This window comes from Poecilia reticulata, chromosome 21, assembly GCF_904066995.2.
Source record: "Poecilia reticulata chromosome 21, P_reticulata-male-v2, whole genome shotgun sequence".
Classification (NCBI taxonomy): domain Eukaryota; kingdom Metazoa; phylum Chordata; class Actinopteri; order Cyprinodontiformes; family Poeciliidae; genus Poecilia; species Poecilia reticulata.
The window spans coordinates 14,685,204-14,711,199 of record NC_088850.1 but is presented as its reverse complement, the minus strand read 5'-3'; the positions used below and the strand labels follow the sequence as shown (position 1 = coordinate 14,711,199).

The window sequence follows — 25,996 nt, the reverse complement described above, 5'->3', positions numbered from 1 at the left end:
CGTAATTAAACCCCAAACCACAGATTTTGAGTTTGTTTCCCCTAAGAAAGCCCTTCCAGATGTAGATTTTACTACATGCAGTCAGTAGTCAAACATGGATCTTTACTTTACTCCATAGGCAACAAAAGTCACACTTCATGCAAATTTACATGCAATTGCATTACTTTGTGTTTTCTCTCCATGACCATCAAACATTTTATATTAAAACAATTTAAACAACTGATCAGAAAATTGATAAATCAGTAAAAGGAAAATAATAAAAAATTATTTTGATATTACAATCATGCACAGTGACAGTTTTTATTAAATAAAGCAACTAAACACATTACACTTGAATCCCCCAAGTATTAGTTATTGGGGGTATATTGGAACACATGAATTAAATATTAACATTTACAGAATTTCACAAAAAGTTGATTGTCTTGTTTCTAATAGTAATACTATAACTTCATTAGGTATTAAGACTTGAAAATAATTTTATTACATCTTACCATCTCATATCTGGTAATAAAGTGTGTTACTACATAATGCAATAAATGTACTGCTAATTATAACAGCATGTACAAGTTATAATTTTATCCGATTTGCTCCAAATATCACTCCGGAATGAGGTTTTGTAAATGATTAAAAAAAAAAAGATTTGGTGCTTTTCTGTGTTCATACACTCCAAATGATCTAGTGTGGAAAAATGGTTGAAAATGGTTGGGATCACGTGTGTTTGTATATTTTCGAGTGGACCAATAACTAACAGCAGGAGATGGGGCTTCACATGAAAACGAAAATGAAATGATAACCGGTCAGACTACTAACTCAACCAAAACTGTCAGCAGATGGTGGTGTTACCTCGTGAAAGTAACTCGAAATAATCCAAATAGTTCTCTCTTTCAGAAACCGGGATTGTTCAGCAGCGTTCCAGCTCCAAACAAAATCCCCACCCAGTGGTACTTGCTAATTTCTTTGCTTGCTTCCAATGCTAACGCCTAGCGGCCCAGTGCCTCTCGTGTCACTCTGTCAGGGGGAGAGACAAGAAGTTATCTTTCAGTTGAGGCTGAATCATTTTTTATTGCTTTATTATTATTATTATTATTATTATTATTATTATTTTATTTATTTTTTATTTTTTTTTTTTGACTGAAACTGAAAAGACAAACACCACCACTAGGACCCCAAAGCGCTTCACACTCCATTCAGTCATTCACACATTCACACGCTGTAAAGCTAATAAAGGTTTTTAAGCTGATTATTGAGACAGATATGAATCATTTCCCAACCAGCTATTTTCAATGGCATGTCAAAAGGTTACAAATTATTTTCACATTTCCTTTGTGTTTTGCGCAACATCTGAATGATCCAATGATACAAAGAAGCAGGCCCCTGGTGAGAGTTTTTTACAGAAAAGGGTGTAAACTCATACATGTTCATGTAAGAGTAGCGATGCGGGTCAAAGCTGTCTAAATGCGCAATGTTTTACAATGTTTGTTTATTTCATATTATTTTCTTTAGATATGTCTCGATTTCTAGATATAAACCCAAACACAAAACAAGAGAGTTGTGTCTGATTTGAAATTGCTAGCTATTTCAAATGAGACACATTTTACTACAGTACACTATTAGAAAATTCTAGAAAAAAAGAACTGAAAACACCAGAATTTTAAAAAAGTGAAGCTAAAATTTTATCTCTATTAGAACCATAAATTAAAGGGGGAGCATGGTATTTCCATGGTGCTCTAGGTGTTTTTTTTTTTCAATGCACTGGTTACATCACCACGAGTTCACAATATGATCCCCAATTCCCCGATGTGATTATTATCCTCCATACACCATCACCAGACACTGGGCCAGCTGAGCAACAATGAACCTGGGTCAGATGTTTGCACAAAATAAATGCAGGCATACTGAGCTTTAACACATCAGTTTGTAAGTGGAATGAAATTGTAAATAACATGCCTTTGCATGATCTTAAAAATGTTAAAATCCTTGCTACATTTCCCATTATCTTCCACAATTCCCCGGGTTGGGAGTAATTCTCCAAAAACAACGTCCAATGCCATTGGAAGCGCTAAAAACCGAATAATTGCATGGTCTTCTTGTCTTCTTGTTTATTGAGTTCACTTAAGTGCATGTAAAAGTGTCTAAAAAGCTCTCCCCCCATACAGGTTTAACATCTCGGCTTGATGTGTCTCTTTGGTGCAACCGCAAAAGATTGAGCCCGTCAAACTTCCTTAACTAAGAGACAGTATGGAATATAAAACATGTCAACATGTAACTCTTTTTTGACTCTTCTATTTACTTGTTTGATGAAGGTTAGAAACAATACATCGCCAAAAAAATACATAAATAAATAGATAAATAAATAAATAAGCAAGCTGCTGCATTCCAGTTTACTGATTTGACACACAAAAAAACTATTGATGTCATGCACCATCAACTTGTTTTTCACCTGAGTTGAACCTGGCAAGACAACAAAGCTTACGATATTCCCCAAGAGATATAACAACACTTCCTCCATAAGATAAAGGAACAACTCTCTTGTTTTGTTTTTAACTACCGTTAAAGGTCCGTGTGCCAGACCTCACAAAAATATCCGAATAGCTTAGTCTTTTATTACATTTCCTTTACCGAGATTACACACATACACAGTCTTACCCGCAGTACAAAGGTACTAGACTGAGTTCCTTCTGATTAAGTAGTAGGTAGTTTCCCCCAAATTCTTGAAGGATTGAAAGGATATGATATAAATCAGCATAGAAAAGTAATGAACTTGGATTCATTGTAGCATTCAGGCAACTTTCTACCTTTGAAAGCCAGACTGAAGCAGAAGATTGCTAAGAAGCCAATGTAGGCTAGCATGGCCCCAAACGCAGGGAATAAATTCTCGTCACATTTCAAGAGAAGTAGCTTGACAAATGATTTAGAATCCTGCTGAAACACCGGAGGCCTATAGGCAGCAAATATTTTTGCAAATATTTCTGCACATTGGCCCATAGGCCACTGTGCAGATCAGCACCTTGCCTGCCATGCACAATGGAATAATAAGATAAGGCTTGTAGAGCTTCTCCAGGATGCCTTGTGTTACAGGGTCAAATTCAAAGGCCAAGATGATCTTAAATGACTTTACCAAGATGCAGGAGACAAATAACGTAAAACTCAAACCAAACAACACCTGTCGTGTTTGGCACTGCCAGTCCTTGGGTTGACCGCCAAATAGAACCACACTCCCAAAAGTACTCGGAAGCGAGAGGAGGAGGAGGATGGCGATGGGGCCAACAGATGAGCGTACGACTAGCGTGTTCCAGCGGGCGAGGAAGATGACGGCAACCACAAGGGTGAGCAGAACTCCGAGTGCAGCAGAAGCCAGAAGCACAATATGATATACGTCGTCCCACTCCAGGTAGTCGATTCTTTTCTTGGTGTAGTTTTGGCTGCCCTCGAAAGAGTAGAGAGTGGTGTTTTCACATGCCAAACAAAGAGAAGCATCTGCAATTAGAGAGTAAATGGTCATTAAAATGTTCTACTTTTGATCTAGTAGACCGATATTTCCACAAAATCAGTTCTTAAATATTATTTAAAATGTCGTTGAACTTTGCAGAAATCTAAATGTCAGATAATCCAAACTTTCGTGGGCCGAGTAATAGTTCACGGGACACTTCTTGCATTCGTAGCAACAAACTGGCTGTCCAGCCTTTCGGACCTTCCACTCACCAGGATAACACGCTGAGCACCTCGATCTCACTTTTTTCTACAAAGATAAAGTAGTTTTCTTCAGCAAGCAAATTCTACACATTCATACAGTTCATCATCTAACCAAACCAATTTACTGGAAAAATTTAGTAAATCATAACTCCTTGACACAAATCATAATGTTATATTCCAAATATTGCTTATTTGTATTGACATTATTTACAACATTATTTATTAACATTTATTTATTTAGCATAAAACCTTTGTAACCCAGAACTTTCATTTTGCTGCAATTCAAAGAGAAACTTATTTATGTTAACAAAATGTCACTTGAGTGACTTTATTAGGCTGATTAAAAGGAGCTGTGAAAGTTAATTAAAAGCTAATTAAAGAATGAAAATACTAACAGTCCGATGATATAAACTGCTGATTTCCGATCTAATAAACGTCATGCTGTCCCCTTCAATGTCATAATGACCAACTTCATTGCTCATGTCCAGAGTGTTTGGAGAGTTGTATAGCCACAGGAAAATGTCATACCCCGAGTTGAGATTGCAGTTTTTGTCAAATGAATATTTTTTCCCATCCAAGTAGAAATTTGCTGTTTTCAAAGCATCTCTGAACTGAAACGACAAAGCAATGAAGACTGTGGTTATAACAAGCATGCATACAAGAAATACTTTGCACACTGAGACCAGTGTTTCTTGGCATATTATTGTCAGAGTGAATTCTTCATTTATTCTATTCTCATTTGCTACAGATGTATCTGTTTTTCATTGGCAAAAGTATTCATAGTTATTCAAGCACAATGTTGTATGCATTTTATTCAGATTTTACCAACAAAAAATAGTGGATAACTGTCAAGTAAGAGAAAATGATACACTGATATTGAAACATCTAGAAATCTGAAAAGTGTGCTGTGCAATATTGGGATAAAGCTGGTTTGAGGTTACAAAAGACTTAATGGAATAATATTCCTAAATGCACAGATGGAGCTAAAATGGAACAGTTCAGGATGAAGAATATTCATTTGCTGTGAAGACCCAGTCAAAGTCTCCAGATATGAAATGCTGATAAAAAAAAAAACATGTATGCCAAGTGGGAATAATAAAAATGCATGTAATACTTTTTAAGTTTCATTTCTAAAAGCATTTGAAAACCATGTATCCCTCCATCTCATAGATACACTTGGACAAAACTCCCTGTAAAAACATTAGTTTCAACTTCTAAAGTGACAAAATGTGAAAGCATTTAGGGGCTATAAACACACAAATCACTATTGTCATATAGCATTGTGTGCCGTTGTATTATGTGTGTGTTTAGGTGCGTACCTTTTCAGGTTGTAACGTGGCAATGTCGCACTCCTGGTTGATGCACAGGTCTTTAACAGTCTCAGCAATTGCTTTGATTGCCAGCTCGATACTGAACACAGCATACGGATATATCATGTTGATTAACTGAGTGATCTTTGTATCGAGTGATGTATTCGAGCCACTGACAGTCCCATTTAAAAAGTCACTCAAAAATGAGTTGTTCTTGTACAGATCGGGGCGTTTATCAAGATTCCTGAGAAACTGTTCAAACCTGGATGTGTTTCCAGATTTTAGGGTTATGCCAAAAACTGTCTCGACATCTTTCAAATTCCACCTTGTCGTGTCCAGACAATTAACTGATTGTGACCAGGTGTCGCTGGCTATCCAAACTTTGTTTCTACATGCTGTAAAAATGCATGCTGTTTTTATTTTAATTATGTAAAGCACTTTGAAATGCCTTGCTGCTGAAATGTGCTATACAAATAAAATTTCATTGATTGATGATGTCAGAAATCTTTTCTTAATATTCTAAGTTTTTGTTTGACTCAAAGTTTTGCTTGTGATTCTCACATGACGTTGTGGGCAAAAGATTTCTGATGTGTGCAAATAAAAGTTTATGTTTGGCAAATAACTTTTTAAGTTCACAAGACAAAAATTTGTTATTTAATTTAAAAAAGTTTTATAAAAAGAATCATTACAATTCCAAAGTTTTATTTTTTTACTTAACTGAGGTTAGTTTTTTTCCCCCATTGAATAATTGGGGGAAAAAATTACTGCATACTCTGCGAACCAGACTCTAAACTTAAAGTCTGGATTGAGTTTGTTTCCCCTTCATTAATGACACACATTTATTACATTCATTAAATCTATCATGGTAATTCAGGGTGAGTTATTTTTAATTCTAAAGGAATATCCTTGTTGGACTTTTATTTAATTGTTATTCTCCTTCAAGATACATTTACCTAACGCCAGAATAAAGGCAATGTACATTATGCAGCAAAGGAAATTAGAAGATCAGACATGCATCCATTATGGAGATGATCGGTTTTGGACGGGCGATGTGCCCCTATTGCATAAGCGATACTGAAGAATGACTGATATCATTAAAGATACAGGGGAGAAGCTTTTTAGTTATCTTGCTTTGCTAGCAAAGTCGTTAGCTAGCAGCTAGCTAATAGCACATCAACAACACCCTAATGTCTGTATGATAAAAATACTGAATCGATAGAAAAGAACAGTTTTTCCTCACCTGGCTGTCTCCTCCCGCTCAGTAGTTCTTCAGAGAAAGGCAGACGCAGAGGCCTGTCAGTGTCTGTTGTATTTCATTACCTCTCTGCTTAAACCGCGACTCTGTGCTGAAGCAGAAACAATACGTCAACCTTTTCCGTCATCTGACAAGTAGCAAGTCTACTCCACTTTATTTACCAGAAACGTTTTAATTCACCATAACCTGATCTGTAATCTGGAACGTTCGCTACGTTGAGCTCCAGTTAGCCGCCTTATCTCACTGCGCGAGAGGCAACTGTGTCATGCCTCACGGGCAAAAGGTCAAAGGTAACAAGGTGACCAGAGGGCTTATGTTGTACAAAAAATAAAATAAAATAAAATAATAATAATAATAATAATAATTTTAGTACATGTTATGTGTCAGAAGAGGGCTTAGAAAATAATACAAAACAAAAAAACAAACAAAAAAACATAAAAATTGACTAAAAGGGCACTTGGGGGCAAGGAGCAAAAAGGGTAGGTGCTCAAGCACCCCCTGGGCCCCCCTCTGCACGTGCCTGATCATGTGGTTGGGTTTGGTGAAGGAGACGATAACTGAGACATTGGTATTTTCAGTGATGCTTTTGACCGCTTCGTTGATGCTGTCCTTGAGGTTATTGTCAACAAGAAACTCTGGCAAGAATTTAATGTATGCAAAGCAGATGTCATGATGCTCCGCATGATGCCGGAGACGTTCTACTGCATAGCGGTCATATTCACCGTCGGTTGCCACAATTCCAACCCAGTTCCAGTTGTGATCCTTGAGAATTTCAATGACGGCTTTTGCATGGTGATCATCCTCTGGTACAGTCCTCAGAAAGCTCGGGAAGCGAGTTTTATCACTTAGTAATCCAGATGTAGATCCGTAACTGATCTGTACAAATATCACAAATCTCATGTTAGAACAGCAACGCCAATAATAATAATAATAATAATAATATCAGCGTCAAAATATGGCAATTTGAAAACAAAATACCTTCTCCTTTACAGAGGTAGAGTAATGTGAAGAAGTAATTGATAAAGTCTCAGACAATTATTCATTCTGACCACCATATTTGACTGTCAGAATGGTTTTCACTTCAACAAAATTCGAGTTTCACCTCATCAGTCCACAGAAAATTTTAACTAAGGTCTTGTGGAACATCAACATGTTTTCTGGCAAATATGGGTATTATTTTTTTGTAAGCAGGGATTTTCATCTGAGAAGCCCACTTTGTCTTTTTTCTCTTTCAGCCGCTTCATGCGATCAGACAAACTCTATTTAGGTCCGTTCTTGAATCTAAATGTCAGACAGCTTTCAGGTTTGAGTGTGGCCACTGAAATTAATTTCATCCCCCCCCTCCAAGAAAAAAAAAAACATGGTTATCATTATTTAACAAAGGGGAGGCAATTTCTTTTTCACATAAGGTCAGTTCAGCTGGAATTTATTTCTTCCCCTTTAAAAGATTAAATTATCTTTGGGTAACAGCTATTTGTGTTCTCAGGTTATCTTTGATACTAAAATGATCTGAAACAAAGAAGTCTGGCAATAAAAGCTAAAACAGAAGAAATTTGAGGGAAGCGAACACCTTTTAATAGAAAGATCAGTTGCTATCTGATTAAGCAAAAAGGATATTAATTTTGTATTTATTCATTACATTTGATCATTAAGTTAAATATATCATAAATGCATGAATTAAGCTTTTTTTTTCATTTTTATCATACCTCAGGGATTTTCTCCAAGTTGAGTTGTCTTGTGACTGCTACAGATATTTCTGAGTAGTAATCTCCTATGACGGCCATCATTGGTGGGGTGAGCTGTGGTTCACGATCTGTGTTTAGATTGTAGAAAGCATACGAACAGAAGGTGAGTTTCAACTGCGAGAAAGGGAGTTCATGTATCTTATCATAATGTCAGTGTATGAACAAACTAATAGGATCGTCCTCTGCAGAAACATGGGCTGTTGCGGTGAAGAAAGAGCTGAGCCAAAAAGCAGAGCTCTTTATTTTCTGACCTGTCCACATTCCAAACTCCAGCTGTGGTCTAGTCCAGAGATATGAATCTTAACCGTAAGAATGATGTTGCAGATAAAACCGACTTACGTATGGCTGGTGGGTGCAGGCTTTGGATTTTTAGGGCACATTCAACTGGAAGAAGACCCCGGGAGAGACCCAGATCTTGCTGGAGGGACTAAATATTTCCCATGCTATTTATCCACACAATGTGCGGTCACCGGAAAGAGGGTGTCTGGGTTTTGTTCCTGCATCTGTTACCTCTCGGATAAGCGGAAGGTGATCAACAAATGCAACATTTAAATTCAGGCACCATATCTCTAGGATTCTATCAAAAGTATTTATAGAAAACATTATGCAATTTACCTTGTTGACCCATCAGGTTAAAATCGCCGCCTGCTATTAGAAAGACAGATTGTTTTTATACGAATTATTTTCAGTCTGGTCTTGAGAGTGCTCACCATTTATTTTTATGAAGGGCAGAGTGTTTCTCAACGCTGTGGTAATATCACTGCAGGAGTCCACTATGTGATATACCAGAGTGATGTTACCAAGTTCTCCACTCTGGTTTATCTCCTCTATTGCACGCACCATCATCAGAGACTGGGCCAGCCGAGCAACACTGAACCTGATAAATTAAAACGAATTATTTACACATGCCAAAGGCCAACCACATTTCTTTAGAGAAATAAAGAAATACCTGTTACAGAGTCCATTATCATCAACACTTTCATGTATTGGGAACAATCCTCCAATTATAATGTCCCCTGGAGACTTGGCCTCTTGTAAGGCTTCACTACAGACAACTTGTAATGAAAAAATTGCCAAAAAGAACCAAAAACTGAAAAATTGCTTCATCTTTTCTATGTTTGGTGAAGGTTTTCCTCCTTAAAACATTTCTTAAACCCTTGTGCAGGATCCGAAGTTTCAGGTTTGTGCGTCTCGCTGGTGTGTCTGCAAGAGAGTGAGGCTTCAAACTTCCTGTAAGGTAAATACAATCTTAAAACTATTTTAACATTATTCTTCTAAGTACTACTTGGACTATATCACTTGCAAGACAGCAAGACTAAGGGATTCTCCAAAGGTTTCAACAAAATTTGATATAAACCTTAAGGAAAAAGCTATTTTTTCCTTTACCACTAAAGTGTTATTTTTAAGTTAGCTTTATTGGTTTCTGACGTGTTGGAGAGTTGACACTTCTAATGAATGCAGGACAACACACGCCCACACACACACGCACGCACACGCACACACACACACACACACACACACACCCCCACACACACACACACACACACACACACACACACACACACACACACACACACACACACACACACACACACACACACACACGTACGTACGTATGTATGTATGTATACTTTTTTTCAGGCAGTTAGGACATGCAAAAGCTTTTCTTGGGAACTACATGAGATTCAGCTGAATCATTTTTCCAGAATTTTTAACAGCTAGTGGCAGAAAAAAACGATAACGAATTGAACCACTTAAAGGCACAATCAATATGCACCAAAGGTATAGCCTGATAAGATATTGCTGCAATGTTTAAACTTACTGACTTGGCTTGTTGAATTGTAATACATAGCCTAAGTTTAAATAATCTCTTTGGACATTTATTTGGGCTACACTTATGTATAGAAGTGGTTTTAAATATGACTAAAATTGCTTTCTGCCCTTTATGCCTTGATACATCGCCCAAACAGAACCAAGCCTGTTTCTGCTTATTTGCACTGCCGATTCAAACACACTCTGTGCACTGCAGGTAGAAACCTCTATTATTCACCAATGGTGGCAAATAATGTTTAATGGGGCGGTATGATTTTCCTGGCACATGATACCATTTTATAGTAGAATCAAGTGACTATGTTACCTTCAGTTGTTATAAAATGCTTTTTACATCAAGAATCCATGTTTGAATGTCACTCCCTAATATTCCTACGCATAAAAATATCAACACACACCTTCATGCTCCTGTGTTTAGCTGCTTTTATTGTTTGTGCGGTTCGATATCGTCCTTTAAAAACTTTCTAAACTGCTGTAGTCGCAATAAAAAGTGTAATTTGTGCAACCAGTTTCAGGTAGAAACCTGAAAGGAGCGGCTCGAAGACTTATCTACTGAGCACGAGACTTGCGTTAGGAAGTTCCTGCTTCTGCGCATGTGCGGAGAAGTGAAGCAGAAGAAGTCCCGCATACTTTGGTTATGTACAGTTCGAGGAAATATACTTTCAGAGTTTGTAAGGGACAAGATTGTTTGCGAGATTTGTCTGTCACTTGCAGATAAGGGATTCTCGTTACATCAGCGGCTGTGGTCCTAAATTAACTTCAGACGGTTTGTGAAGGTAAGCGAGTTCTTGTATACCGCAAAGTTTCTGGGTAACTTCCGTACCTGTTTTTCCAAATTGATTTATTAAAGCGCTTACTATTTTAAACGGTTAATAGTCTGGTTAGTGTTAATAAATTACAACTTAAAACGTGTGTTCAGCTGTGTTTCGTCAAGGTTAAAAAACCCCCCAAAACTAGCGAACAGCTGCTTGACTGACACTGTTCCTGTTTATGCTGAGACAGTTTGAGACACGTCGCTCAGCTATATGAAGATTTTTAAATTGATTATTTGCGGTAGACTAGAACAGTTAGCTTTGTCATGCCTCTCAAGTCCAGTTTGTTTCCTCATGACTTCGTCTATTTTAGCAAGAAAGGGCGTGTGTCTGTGGTTTGATTACTTGGAGAACCAGTACAATTAAACTGGCTTTGAGTACACAGAACTGCTCCGTCACTGACAGTATCTCATCTCTTTCTTCATACAAAAGCTCCTTTGGGCTATAAAGCTGTACTCTCTTATAAACCGCGGTCGTAATTGATGTTGCACATCAGGTGTGTCAAAAGTAAACGGACACTTCCCACAAACCAGGCATCAAATATATCTGATATCTGCAACCTATGTTTTGGATGTTTCCCTGCTTCAGCACACCTGACTTCAATTGATGGATGATTTGCAGTCTTCTGAATGAGGTGTGTTAAAGCAGGGAAGCATCTCAAACATGCAGGTCAGTGCACCTTGAGGACCAGGGTGGGGGAGGAAAAAAAAAAACTAACAAACAAAAAACAGCTCTAACAAAACGTAAAGCAAACAAAAATGTATACCATGGCTACTGCTTAGAAAAAAACAATATGGATCTGGACTGTTATCATGTTATATATTCCCTATATTGACTATTTTATTGGAGAGGATTTTGAAGGCCTGCTAAAATTGCTTGCTGTTTTCAAAATCAATATTCTACTGTTTTTGCAATTCTACCCCCTATGGACACACAACTTGTAACCATAGGGGGTAACAAGTTGGTCTGGAGTAACAAGTTGGTCTTAGCCAAGTGTTTCTATTTGCTCTTCTAGAGCCTGTAGTTAGTTGCTTACACAGAGACGTTACTTACCAATGACTTACTTACTAATTGCAAAATAGGAGTAATGGGTGGTGCTCCTTTAGTTTCAACACCATGATGGGTTCTTCCACTACTGGAAATATTGCCAAACGTTTTAATTCGTCTTTGCTATGAGAGCAAGGGGAACTGAGCCTAGTTTCAGCTTAACCACAGCCAGAGGAAATGCTGTGGTCACTTCAGCTCTTACTTTAAACCATAAGGATATTATGATTTGGAGATGTAGAGATGAATTTGTGATTCATCTCTTTTGTAAAATACAATTATAGTGACTGGCCAAAATGAAATGACCAAAAATGAGAATATCTACAGGTGGTAAGGTTGGAAGGTAACTTTCATTGCAAGCAAAAGCTATATTAGAAGATGCACTGCTGTGAAACATGCCAAGTAATGGTTTACACAAAACAGTTTATCAAGTTGCTCAATATTGCCAAATATTTAACTATTGTTTTTTGCTCAAAGTTGATTGTTGCACTGACAGTAAGGTATATTCTATTAATTAGTTAGTAACTTCCTAAGCATATTATAACAGTTTTCCTGATTCTCTGCCTTATTGGACATGGTCAGGTCATGTTTGAAAGTGTGTTTCTGTGATTCTCTACAGATTCTCCAGGCCTCGCCTCACTCCAGTGATGTCTGCTTTGTGGCCTATGGTGATCTCTAATTCTACAACTCCTAGCTGCTTCACCTCCAACCACACCACTGTTCTCTCAGGACTCGACTTTGGAGGAGTTCCACTTGTCCTGCTGATTAACTTCTGCGTTTTCATTGTATGTTTCTGTGGACCTGCCTCAAAATTGATTTTAGCATTGAAAGGTTTATGACACGAAATGTTCTTTCATCAGGACTTGCACACCATTCAGTAAACTCAGTACATATTTCTTTTTGTTCTTACAAATGAGTTGATGTCTCTTTGTCTTGTTTTCTACACGGAAGTCATACTCACCCTAAATTTGCTCTTGTTTTGATACCAACAGTTTCTGCTGCTGGTCTTCTCAGTCATCAGAAAGAAGTTCTGGGACTACGGTCGTTTAGCTCTGGTCGCGGACAATGAAGGGTTGGTTAATACCTTGGCATGCATTTTTTTTGTTTTTGTTTTCAGCTGTTAAAACTATGTGGTTTGGCAAATATACTGACAAGAATCTAAAAGTCTAGATTAAAATAAATTATGGTTTTAGGATAAAAAAGCATTTTTACCAGGAAACTTTTGTGTGACAGGTTTAATGAATCAAAACATCGTCGTTATGGACGAATGCCGTCCACTACTGAGGACCCTGATTATGAGTCGGTATGCAACATCATCATAAAAAAAGTTCTATCTCAAAATGCTGCCACGTTTAGTATTCTTTGTAATACAGTATTTCTGCTCCTGTACAGGGATTCTGCTCTTGGCTGCCATACATCGTCAGAATGGAGTGAGTCTTATTGAGCTTTTTTCATTTTCTTCTGTGTCTTTATTTAACTTAAACATGTTTTATCGCATGTTGCTGATTATCTTATGTTTGTGTTTCAGTGAGGAAAAAATTAAAGAGAAATGTGGCATGGATGCTGTTCACTACCTCTCCTTCCAGCGACATTTGATCATCCTGCTAGTGATCATCACGGTCACCTCCCTGTCAATCATTCTGCCTGTGAATATGTCTGGAAAGCTTTACAGTAGGTTTAACACCGAGTACTGCACCCCATCTGACAAAGACTCCATTTCATAAAAGTTAGAGTTTAACATCTTCTCAAGTGTTCAGTAATGCTGAACACTAACAGACTTACTACAACTAAGCAGAACAGAAAAACGGGAAGCAATAAAACACAATCACATGTACAGAAGTAATGTTTCTTTGTTGTTGTTTTTTTGACCTTTAAAAATACGGAAACGAGCCGTCAGTAATGGTTCAGTTCATAACGATAAATGATTTGAGACAATTTTTAATAGCTTACTTTTGCTCTTTTTATTTAAGAAAATTGGCTTTTGTATCCAGGAAGTAATAGCCGCCTGCAGAAGGCTGCTTTTAGCATTTTTGTTTTGATCAGTGATCATAATCTGTCAAATTTTATAAAAGTCTGCTGGCTTGCATGGTTTCATAAAAACATATAAATGTAATATGAGCCCCAGAAAGTAATATTCAAACCTCACTTAAATTATAAGTGAGGTTTGAACAGTTTCATGATTATATATCCTAATCTTCTCTGATAAGCTCAGAAAATGTTTAACCACAAAGAGAAATAAACTTTCATTAAATTTGACTGGGTACAAAATGAAACTAGGTTTTATTAAAGCCCAAGGGCAAAAGGCATAAAATAACAGAAGCCAGCACACCTGCATGTAAGATTCACCACAACACAACATCAAACCTAAAAGCGAACAGAAAATAAATATGGGGCTGAGAACAGGTCCCAGCCACATCCACAGCAATATGGGCGATTTTTCAACATTTCCAGTAAAACAAAATGGTTGGCAACACAAAATAACGACAGGAAATAAATAAAATGCACGGCGTAAGGGGAAAATCAAAATGTTCTTTTATAATTGGGTGAAGATGTTCACACGCTCAAAATATTTGTATTGCGTCTCTGTTGCTTGACAAAATAATACTGACTTCATTCTTCCAGGTAGTGAGGCCCATAAATTTGGATGGACAACTATTGGAAATCTTTCCATTCAGTAAGTATGATTTAAAGATTTATGCGCTCTGGTAATAAGCATGCAGTCCTGCTGTTATAGTTCTTAATGGTACCTACCATTTGTTACACCAGAAACAACTTCTTATGGCTTCATACTGTGTTTGCGGTTATCTACCTGTTCTTGACGGTAGTGATGCTGCGATTACACACGTCCAAAATGAAAGGCGTGCGCAGAGAAAGAGTGAGTCTATTTAATAGTTACACAAAAAATTGATATGATTTCTTTTATATATTATTCACCTTTCATTCATTTTCTGTAGGCCAGAAACACCCTGTTTGTGTGTTCGATACCTAAAAGAGCAACAGATGAGCAAGTAAAAACTCACTTCACGTACGTAAAATGACTTTGACTTTTTGTTTTGAAGCAACCATATCACTAATTAGGATCTGTTGCGTTGCTCATCTGCTGTTGCATTTGTCCTCAGGGAGGCATATCCTTCTTGCCAGCTGTGTGCAGTGACTTTGGGGTACAACGTGGCCAAACTCATGTACCTTGATAAGGAAAGGTAAGATCTTAGAGGTAGCTGATTTTCTTTTCTGTACTTTTAATACTCTAGACTGTAATTTTATTTATTAATACATTTGAAATGAAGGCTGAAAGATGTCGTCATGTCTCCACGGTATTGTCATCGTTTGAAGTAAACTTCGGGAACTTGCATTCTAATGCAACAGAGTTTATTTAATCCGAAGGACAAGTTATTATGTCCATCATGAGTGGAATATTAACATTTGCTGCTCTGTGACTGCTAGAGATGCAACTACGTGCTTAAACAACACCGCCGGTCAAAAGGGAGTGGCTCTGTTTATAAGAAATTAAACATATTTCAAACGCAGTCTTCATGCAAAGTAGTTAAGCATGAATGCTAGTTTAGCTTTACTTTTAGGTGAGCACCCTTTGTCTGTGTTTATGTTTTTGTTATTACCACTCAGAGTTCGAGCTGGGAAAAACCTGCGGTATTATGAGCGTATCCTGGACAAAACAGGAGTGCGAGAGCTGATCACCCCTCGTGTATGTGGCCAGTTGTGCTGCTGCTCCAGCTGTGAAAGGGTGAGATGAATCCTTTAATCAAGGCGTTCTTTACGTCACAGGGTTTTCTTCATCCACGCCTGATCTAACTACTGCTAGATCAGGCAATATCCCAAGACCTTAACCTCAATCCAGGCATGCCTCTTTAAAAACAATGCAGTTTTAAATTACAGTTAAATAACACATTATACTTCATCAGTAAGGAAGTATAATAAAAAGGAAAGTAGAAAAATAGTTTTTTTTTCTGCATTTATCCAGACCCTGGACATTTTCAAAAGTAACCTTTTTCTTACTTGAGTACATTTCTGACTACTCTACCCCCTCTGCTTATGTTCAATTCCTTACCATTTAGTGGATGCCAGGAATGAACCCAATCTTTTTTCTGTGCAGAAGTTGTGCTCACTGTTGCGTTCTACATATTTAGAAGAAATCTTCATTGTCACAATAGAAAGAGCAAAGTCAGGGAGGAGACATTAGACCAGAGGCCAGCAGCAGGGATGATGATACAGGGACTGATCAGGTAAGGAGAGATTACAACTTGCTGAGCAAAAGATATGTTTCAGGGACAAAGCAGGCAGGTGTCAGGACAAGGTTTTTACAGATATTACACTCTCATTCACACTTTAAAATAGTTTTTTGCCTGAATAGTTATCATAGGCAGCCCACTATTTTCCTCACAGACAGTTCACATCTCACACATTGTCTGATTTTGCATTTAAAAATAGATTTCAGAGATTGGGGACATTAGTTTGTATTAATAAACAATGTAGTTATTTCATTTTACATAAATATTAATTAACATATTTATTGAATAAAATGCATGGATCGCAAATATATTTATGAACGGTGAAAACTACTTAGCTTGTTAAGGAAAAGACGGACATAAACAAACCAAAAAGTTGCAAATCTTTTGGCAACACTGGGAAGTGTAGCTGATGACAAATCACAAATGTGGTATTTCATCAGAGCCTCTTATAGTGATATTTTTAAAATGCATTGATCGGGATACTAATTTGATACCTGGGATTCAAAGGTCATTTGTATTTTAAGAGATCTGTAGAAAGAAAATGGGTTTAAAAAAAAAAAAAGCAAAACCTAAATATTGCGGCTAAAAGGGAAAAAGTTAAATAAAAGGAACAATTGTTTTACTTGAACTTTGTGTTTTTTCTCTCAGGTTGATGCCATAGAATATTACAGACATAAAGAAAAGCTGCTGCTGGAGGAAATGAGACGGCATGCAGAAGAAGTGCCACAGAAACCTCTGGGTATCGCTTTTGTCACATTGCAGAACGAGGCTATGGCAAAGCAGTGAGTATCCGTTCTTCATTCAATGTTTGCAATATCTAACTTGTTCATACAAGTTAGTATGAAAAGGTTCTGTGATCTGCTGCAACCACAAGCTTCAAATCAGTTTGAGATTTAGAAGCAGCGCATAACATAAGGATGGTTTATACAGCATGAAAAACATGGTGCATATTTGCATTTATCAATACTTTGAATAGACCAAACTCTCAATACAATTAAGCTGCTTTTAGAGCATGTATGTACCAGCGTTGTACATCTGCCAACAGACAATATTTAATATGTGCGTCTGTGAACACCAACTTTTCAAGTTTTTTCCAGATATTCTCAATAATATTAAGAACCGTACTTTGACTGGGCCATTTTAATTGTACATCACTGTAGCTGTGGCTGTATGTTTAAGTACATTATACTACTAGTGAACTTCCATCTCAGTCTGAACTTATTTCAGCTGTTTTCTTCCAGGATTGGTTTTAGCTCTACTTCTCCTTCCATTAACTTTGACCAGCTTCCTTTTCAAGGATGATTGGATTGATCTCATCCAATCATCCTTCTTCCACAAGTTCTTTATGTCCCCTGCAGGACTTGTGACTAAATTAAAATGGGAGAAGTGAGAGCTATAATAGTTTTCTTTCAGACCTTGCATTGCATTTGTGGAGCATTCAATGGAAATGTTTCTGTCAAGATGTGTCTATGAAATAATGGTACAATGGTTCCTTTCATATGCACAAATGTGCCTAATTTCAGTAGTATTTAGTAGCAGTCATTTGCAGTTAATATAACTTTTTCTGGTATTGCAAATCTCAAATATATGGTTTAAGATAAAACTCTGTGCCACCAGCAGGGTGATATTGATTAGTGATACTGTGCATCACTAACTGCTGTGTAATTCACTGTAGCATTCTAAAAGACTTCAATGCCATCAAGTGTGAATGGCCAGGCTGCTGCTGTGGGAGGGAGCCTCAGCCTTCGTCTGTCAGCAGAGATCTGAATGTGAACAAGTGGCGGGTCAGCTTCGCTCCACATCCCAAAAGTGTTTACTGGTAAGATGAGAAACTTCAACACAGCACACACTGCGTGCTCCCTGTACATCCTAACTGTGTGTTAAAACTATTTCTATATTCCCTTTAAATTGTGTTTATTTACTATATTATTCATTGTTCAAAAAATAAATAAGAAAACAACAGGGTGAGGTTTAATAAATGCATACATTTACAACATATTTAGTTGTTTTGAACATTTAGTTTTATCTTTTTTTTAGTCTTGCTCATATCTTGCTTACACACAAGAACCTCTACTGGTTTTTATTTTCTTAGACTAACTTCTCTGTTTTGCTTTCCATGACCACCAGGGAGAACCTTTCGGTGCACGGTTTCTGCTGGGTCATCCGCTGGCTGGGAATAAACCTCTTCCTGTTTATCCTGCTCACCTTCCTGACGACTCCCACCATCATCATTAACGTCATGGATAAGTTCAACGTGACTAGTCCAATATACAATCTTAATGTGAGTTCTGATGACTCAAAGAACATTAAGCTGTCATGGTTTTGTTTTGGGAGCGACTGTTGATCTTTATGTTTTTTTTTTTTTTTCTCCATCCAGAGCCCCATCATCAGCCAGTTCTTCCCGACTCTTCTGCTTTGGTCTTTTTCTGCACTGTTGCCTACAATAGTGTACTTCTCTACTCTGGGAGAGGCACACTGGAGCATGTATGACGAACACATTACACTGTAGTAGTGAGTGCATTGAATAGGGTTTTATGGCAAGTACATATTTTTATTTTTCTGTTATCGCAGGTCCAGTGAGCAGCTGAGCATGATGCGAAAGTTGTACTTCTTCCTGCTCTTCATGGTACTTATTCTTCCCTCGCTAGGACTCACCAGGTAATCCCGATCAAGCAGAATGTCACCTTCCTTTAAGTGTTTTATTATTTCAAGTAACTTAGTTTGTTTTTGTCCTTGTAGTCTTGCTTGGTTTTTCCGTTGGCTGTTTGATAAAACGTTTCTAAATGACGGGAAAACAAGATTTGAGTGAGTATTTTTTTTTTTCTCATTGGTTCTCTAAATTTAATTCAGTTATATTCTTTAATTAGGATTAAGAAACATGGAATTATTTGTTGCTTTGTCTGACGCAAGCAATCATTGTCTGGATAAATGTTTCCAGTTTTGTTCTGTTGTCCCACAAGATGGTATTCATCACATCCTTCCTAGGTGTTGATTTTTAAATTTAATTTAATTTTTTTTTTAAATAATCCTCCAGGTGTGTGTTTTTACCGGATCAAGGAGCGTTTTTCGTGAACTACGTGATCACGGCTGGCCTGGTGGGCTCTGGGATGGAGTTGTTGCGGTTGCCAGGGTTACTGCTTTACACCATACGTTTGATGCTTGCTCGCTCTGCTGCAGAAAGAAAATACGTCAAACAGGTAATGACATTTTATGCTTTTTCTCATTTTTTATTAGCTATTCTTGTACACATGCATATATAAATCTGCATATTGTATATGCATAGGTATCATAATGTATTGTAATACAAGTATAATATATTTTATTTATATCATAACATATTACATAGCTTATGTGCTGTATGTAACTGGTTTCAGTTCTGTAGAATGTAGGTAAGTTCTACAGAACTAGAAATTAACTACTTAAATCTCAGATTACAGTCACAACCACATGATTTATGTATGAATAGGGAGTAGGCGTAAATAAGTTTATCTTTTCCCATCTCATTTTCAAGTCAAATTATTTTCTTGCTTATGTGTAAATGCAGTGATATTTTATAAAAATTTTTTTTTTTTTAATATTTGTGTATATATGTATGTACATGTATTTCTCTTCATTCCTTTTTTACCCAGTAAGGAACATAATATGCATTTTTTATCTGTTTGTCTCAAAATAAATAAAACAATAAATATATTTAATTGTAGCAAAACTTTGACAAAAGTGTCTTTAATAAGGGCTGTTATTTCACATTTCACATTATAGGGTTTTTGTTGTACTAGAAATGTTGTCATCTATTTTATATGAATATACTTACTGCTTCATTTAGAAGTTAACTTTAATGTTTTTTTCTTTCTTCACAGCACCAAGCGTATGAGTTTGAATACGGAGCCATGTACGGCTGGACTCTGTGTGTGTTTACGGTCATTATGGCTTACAGCATCATTTGCCCCATCATTGTGCCATTTGGTAAATAATCAGAATCCCATTTCATGCTTAATTTCTGATTGTTGCCAAGTAACATGAGTGTTTACTTTATGTTTGATTCGATTAGGTCTCCTTTACATGCTGCTCAAGCACCTGGTGGACAGACACAACTTGTTCTTTGCGTACCTTCCGACTCGCCTCGACCGCAGGGTCCACCTCGGAGCTGTTAATCAAGTTTTGGCAGCACCAATCATCTGCCTCATATGGCTCTACTTCTTCTCTGTCCTGAGAGCAGGTTAGAAATAAGGGAAGTTTTCCCACAGCATAATACTACCACCACTATGTTTCACACTAGGGATTGTCTGTTAAGACTTGAAGTTAGTTTTCTTGCGACACAACAAGTTCCGTTTTGGGTCAAATTTGACATCTAAAACGCCTTTTGGCAATCTGCAATTGAGACTTCAGATTTGATATCAACATTATCGTCTTTCTTTTTCAACTGAATGTTGTTCTCCCACCTAAGCTATGGATCTCAGCAGGTCCACAGAGTTACGATGGGCCTCTTGGCTGCTTCTTTTATAAATTCTCTACTTTTAGGCGGACGGCCATGTTTAGATAGTGTACAGTAAATGAACCTAACGAACCTTTAGAGTCCATTTACTAATAAATTGGGGTTCTGATATGGTTAGATTTTTATTTTGATGTCTGAGAGTTAAGAAACTTAATCAGTTTTCAGATTAAAAAAAAAAGTCTCTTGAGATTTCTGTGAATATTTTTGCAAGGCAATCTACACTTAAAGAAAGATTTAAAAGTTGGACATGTTAACTTTCATTTTGAGTAGTCTGTACATTTTGTGATTTAGTGTTCTCTAAACCTTAACTTCAGTGTTTTTACACTGAAGTCATGTCGACAATTCTGCTGAAATACTGATATTTTAAGGTGAAATCCTAACATGAGAAAAACGAAGCTCCGATAACATATCCCCCTGCAGTCAAAGGTCACAATAAGCAATCCTCCCTGTGAAGTGTAAGCAATGTTAAAGATATGTAAACAGTACGTAATCTGCTCGCTCCCTTGCAGATCAAACATTGTGTTCCAGAACTGCATGTCTCTTAAGTGTGAAAAGCCGGTTAAGTGTAGCGGCAATCTGAGCGTATTTGAGGTTTTTAGTTTGTTGGATAACAATCAGGTATGAACAGCCTGTGTTAAAAGCCCCTAAGGCGCCAACTGAACCTCAGAACTCAAAGTTCAAGGTTGTAAAAATCTCAAATTATTGAAGGTTTATATTTTAACTTCTTCATAAAAATAATGCCTTTAACATGCCTTGGAGAGGAGAACATACTTCTTATTTTGAAGATCAGGAAATCCCAATTACTACAATAAAGGAAAAACGTTCAGACAGTTGAAATGAGTTTTTATGCATACCTCTGTGTTGTGCAACATATCATTTAACTTTATTAAAAATGTCTCGTTTTGACAGCTCACCTGTCTAGCTGGAAGGAAAATTACACTCTGTAATTTATTGTGATATCCTCCTCTTTTGCTGAGAAGAACTATTTGCAATAATTAACATGTGTTTGCAGGCAGATATTTTGCTATTATAAAAGTTATTGTTAAGATTAATCAACAGGATTGTCTGCTTCAAGCAGCTGAAAGCCACAAACACACCTGTCTGAGGCAAATAAGTCAGTACTACGTCATGATTTACCTGTTTTTTTTGTTTGTTTTTGTTTTTTTTTTACCCTGCTTGTTTTGTGTTCTTGGGAGTCGACCTTAGTAGTGTGTTTAAAATCATCCTGTACTGTCTTTCAGGTTTCCAAACGGCTACGTCCCTGTTCACCTTAGTTGTCCTGTGTTTCACTGTCTTCATCTGTTTGGGCTTCTCCTGCTTCGGCCACTTCAAGTACCTCAGTCCTCATAACTACACGGTGAGTCTTCCCCCACCTCTGCGTGTGAGCGCACCGTTGCCGTGACGTCATCCTTCACGCTGAGCCTTCAACTTGTTTGTTTTTCTTTTTCAGGTGAAAGAGGAGGACCAGGATACAGTAGAGGGAGTGCAAGAAAATACTAAGGTGGTGTACTTGTGCCTGTTCTTTCAAAATAACAAGTTCCACTGTCAACAAAGATCATACATGTCGAGAACATGTTCCATGCTGACCTGAAGTTAACCTCGCTGTTTGTTTGCTGAACTTATTGGTCATGTTTCTGGTATTAGTTATTAACTAACGAATCATTACCATCATGTCTGAAATATTTCTGTTTGGAAGCAGTACAACAAACAAGGAGACTTAAGGTAGAATACACACATAGAAGACTGAACCAAAGTTCAAATTAGCAGATTTACCACATTTTTGGCTAGAATGTATGGAAACCTTGCATGCAAAACATTGTGCGGTTCTTTCACAGTGAGACTTAAAGTTTATGTCCTCAGTTTGCAAGGCAGCGAGAAAAAAAACTGTGTTAAGCTTTCTAGTTGACTGTTCATATGGGCAACTTTCAGCAAATAACTATTGCTTGTAGTAAGTTCTGGACCTAAATAGTATGACATCTTGTCTTTCCTATTTTGAAGACGGACTAGATATAATGGCTCTATGTGTCAAGTTATATTTATACCAAAGGCTGGCAGGAACTTATGGGTTAGTGCTGATAAGATTATCAACTTCCTGATCATTTTAAACATGTGAAGTTTCAACTTGGGGGTGGGGGGAAAAAGAAAACTTTTGGTTATATACATTTTATTGGAGTTTTTAGGGGTACAAAAAAATTGTAGTTATTTTAATTTGGTTTAAACAATTATTTCTTAACATAGATTTTTTTTTTCCAACTGAATAACCATAAGTAATAGTCACCATTGACCAGTTCACCCTAAACAAGAACTAGTTCTACATTCTGTTCACGTCTTTAAAACTGAATTAAACCTGAATATAAGTTTAGAGTCTCAAATTGAACTATTCCCTGCTGTTGTTTTGATTTTTCCTCACCTAATCTTAGTTTTTATTTCCAAACTCTCAATAAAACGGCTTTCATCTATTTATTTTCAAACTTTAATTGTCAGAAAACAAAACAAGTGTGAAGATTTTATCAAAATTTAGTATTATATATTTAATTGCAGCCATTTCTAAAACACTTTGAGGTACGTTTCTGTTATAAACACGGACGAAATTGTCAATCATGCAAGTTAAAGACGTCATCTGTGCTTTTACTATGCTTTCTTTTGCGGAGATCAAAGTTTGTTACTCAGTGCTTTCAGATTATGGAAGATGCCATAAATGCTAACCCTCTGTCCTTATCTGCACATCTGCAGGTTTATCTTCCAAGAGTGCTCGATACCCGATCACCGGCCACCACCACAAAGGAACCTAGACCTCAACAGTCGTATGGCTCCTTAGACGACGGTGTACCTAAGAGCTTTAGTCCAGTCGAACATTCATAACTCCTTGGGTTCTGTTGCGGCGCACCTTAGAAACAAAGATGCCTGTAGTTACCAAAAGTGATTCTACTTGCTTTTCAGGTGTGATTATAAACTGTTCCAGGGAGTCCCACTAACACTTCCCCTGTTCAAACATCAACCCACTATCCTTAATCCTTCTGTGATTAAATCGCATCTAATGTTAGTTTCCAGGGGCTTGTTTATAAGAAGGAAAAAAACAATATCTCAGGAAATTTTTTTGATATTAGACATATCGTTTGCACTTGAGCAGCATAGACAGAACACATCCTGTTTGAGGACACTTTCAAAAGGACCAAGTAATATTTGTAACAAACACTGCCATTCAGAACAGGCCGAAAACTAAGGAACTCTTTGTTGGCTACTTGCACATTTTAAACCTACAACTTACCAAAGAGCTGGACAAGCACAAGTAGATATTTTCACCCTTCGAGGGAAAGATTTTATATCGCACCTTCTGTATCTTTTATGTTTACTGAAATGACTAGTGTTTTTGCTTTATTAATGAGACAGAGAAACCAAGACTTTTGCATTTACAAATATGGCAGAGGGTTCGCATCCGGAAGTTCACTTTTTGTTGTAATTATGCATTACTATAGTATCCACAGGTAAACAGAAATACTTTACATTTTAAAGATCGAATTAATCTTTTACCTAGACGTTTTTGTTGTTGAATGTAATAGATTTTTAAGTTATTTTTCAAAGGAGTTCTTAATACATTTTTTATTTTTTTTGTCAAAAGGGTGAAGGAGTTCAGTGTTAATATATTGTCGTTTTTAAACTCCAGGGATATTTTGAGGTACATGTGCTCATCTTGTCACTGGGGGGCGCTGTTGAGCTGCAGTAAAGATGTGGGTCCCCTGAAATATTCATAAAGCTGTAACAAAAAGGTCAAACCCACAATGTTGCATTGAGCATTTCTAACTTATTCTGACACTGGTCTGGACCAGTTTACTGAGCTACAACCCTGCCAGCTCCACCTCCTCACCTGATCCTTTACTATTGTTTCCTTTTCTTTTTCTTACCCTCTCTTTCTCCTGGCCTTTCCCCTTTCTCACCACAGTACCTGCCTCAGCAGGGAAACACCACTGTTGTTAAATAAAGGGCTGTCTAGAAGGGGACTGCAGTGATTAGCACAGTTGTTTGAGACAAGTGATGAAGTGGTACACTATCACGTTGAGGTTGGTCGCCGTGGTGAAAGGAAAGGTTTGGACGAGGCTCGCTGTAATCTAATGGAGCCTCGCAGTGGCGCTAGGAGAACAAAAGCCAGTTCAGAAGCAGAAAGAGTTGAAGAGGTTTTCAGTTGCTTCGAGAAAAACGACTTTGCTTGTTCACTCGCTTTGCAGTGTTAATGTCCACACATTCTTTTAAGGTCCTTTCAGGCTACAGAATGGTAAAACACAAGTTTGAGGAATACATTTATCATTTTATCTTTACAAAGCACACTTTAGAGTATTTGAATAAAATATTTTAATGTCAATTCAGTAAAATCTGAAAGCACCTATTTTTCATTTTTGATGGGGGTGATTATGGCTCACCACCTAGGTTGTCATTTAATCTGAGGGTGACACAAGTGCCAAAGAAAAGGAAATTACCCGCTGTACCCATATAAGTCGTCTCTTGTTGCTTGGATGTTCAGTAAAATCCAGTATCTGATTTATGGATTTTAATTCTGTGTTGAATTACTCTGTTTGCACTATTTAGCACCTCTTGTTCAAAATCTAAAAAAATCTAGAGCTGTAAATCCTTAAGAGAATTATTTTTGCACAGATCAGAGATCATTTTAAACACAGTTTTAGGTTTACTTCTTTTTGTGAAAAGACAAAAAGAAGTTGATGCTTTTATGTTTTTACATAAAACCCACTTTAGACAAGAATGAAAATGCTCTATACACAATCCAAGCCTGGAGTCCGTTATTTTGAGGTGACTGTAGATTTTAAAGTTTTATTTCGTGTTTATTATTATTTTACTTTGTGAAAAATAAGAAAAAATATTAAATGAAGGAGGAGCTGATCAAGGATGCCATTCGTGCAAAAGTCGCCTCTGTCATGAAGTTGAAGTTTATATATGTTTAAGCAAAACATACAGCTTATACTGCTATGTTTTTCATTAAAGTTCAAAATATGACTATGCAACTATGTCTCATTTTGTTTAAGCTGTAATAATCAGAATCTGTCATGGCTGCAATACAAAAAAACGCAACAAAGCCACATGACAAAGCTGTGCAGAGTCGGGATTTGGGGGCCACTAATGGATCGCAGATATTCTCATGCAGCTCCAAGAACGAGGAGTTTGATGTTGGACACCTGATATACTATCTGTGCTTCGTGTATACAACGCTCAACCACTGCTGGAGAAACTTCCTCTGAGGAGCAGAAGTAATAAAGATGTTACGACTGCGGGCCTCGGGAAGCATTGGCATCCAGCGGCTAGCGCAACACCGAGCAGCTTTCCAAATCCACACATGAAACTAAACTCTGACCCAGAGTTGGACACGCCACAATTCACTGGCTCAGCTCTTGGCCAAGGGGTTCTCGACTTGTTCTCGTGGGCGTGTGAAAGTTTTGATCCAGCTGCGTGTAAACCGGGTGTGGCGTGCAGCATCTTGTGTTCAAATACACATGTATTATGTAGTTTTACACAAAACGGGCTATTCATTTTTTGTAAACCACATTTCTGAAGATGGGAACC

General features: G+C 37.3%; 2 protein-coding genes across 3 annotated transcripts; one reads left to right on the top strand and one right to left on the bottom strand.

Moving 5' to 3' along the window:
* Window positions 1–1,740: 1,740 nt before the first annotated feature.
* gprc6a (G protein-coupled receptor, class C, group 6, member A) lies at window positions 1,741–10,461 on the bottom strand. Its single transcript, XM_081602808.1, has 9 exons — window positions 10,403–10,461; window positions 8,658–8,880; window positions 7,965–8,141; window positions 6,664–7,134; window positions 5,013–5,468; window positions 4,089–4,304; window positions 3,703–3,739; window positions 2,976–3,477; window positions 1,741–2,938 (listed from the first exon to the last, which is right to left on the bottom strand). The coding sequence occupies exons 1-9, from the start codon at window positions 10,459–10,461 to the stop codon at window positions 2,740–2,742; spliced, it is 2,340 nt and encodes a 779-aa protein (XP_081458934.1). The 3' UTR covers window positions 1,741–2,739.
* tmem63a (transmembrane protein 63A) lies at window positions 10,353–25,432 on the top strand. 2 transcript variants are annotated; one of them, XM_081602448.1, is made up of 24 exons: window positions 10,353–10,609; window positions 12,309–12,474; window positions 12,682–12,761; window positions 12,923–12,992; window positions 13,082–13,119; window positions 13,218–13,364; window positions 14,316–14,363; window positions 14,456–14,564; window positions 14,644–14,714; window positions 14,809–14,889; window positions 15,314–15,431; window positions 15,859–15,930; window positions 16,585–16,718; window positions 17,612–17,755; window positions 18,064–18,217; window positions 18,314–18,420; window positions 18,508–18,594; window positions 18,676–18,741; window positions 18,971–19,133; window positions 19,794–19,899; window positions 19,985–20,152; window positions 21,670–21,785; window positions 21,879–21,929; window positions 23,162–25,432. In XM_081602448.1, exons 2-24 carry the CDS (start codon window positions 12,337–12,339, stop codon window positions 23,288–23,290), a joined length of 2,397 nt encoding a protein of 798 aa, XP_081458574.1. In that variant the 5' UTR covers window positions 10,353–10,609; window positions 12,309–12,336; the 3' UTR covers window positions 23,291–25,432. The 2 variants fall into 2 exon arrangements, with proteins under 2 accessions (XP_081458574.1, XP_081458575.1); XM_081602449.1 differs by lacking the exon at window positions 15,859–15,930 and having other exon boundaries at window positions 10,356–10,609.
* Window positions 25,433–25,996: the final 564 nt, after the last annotated feature.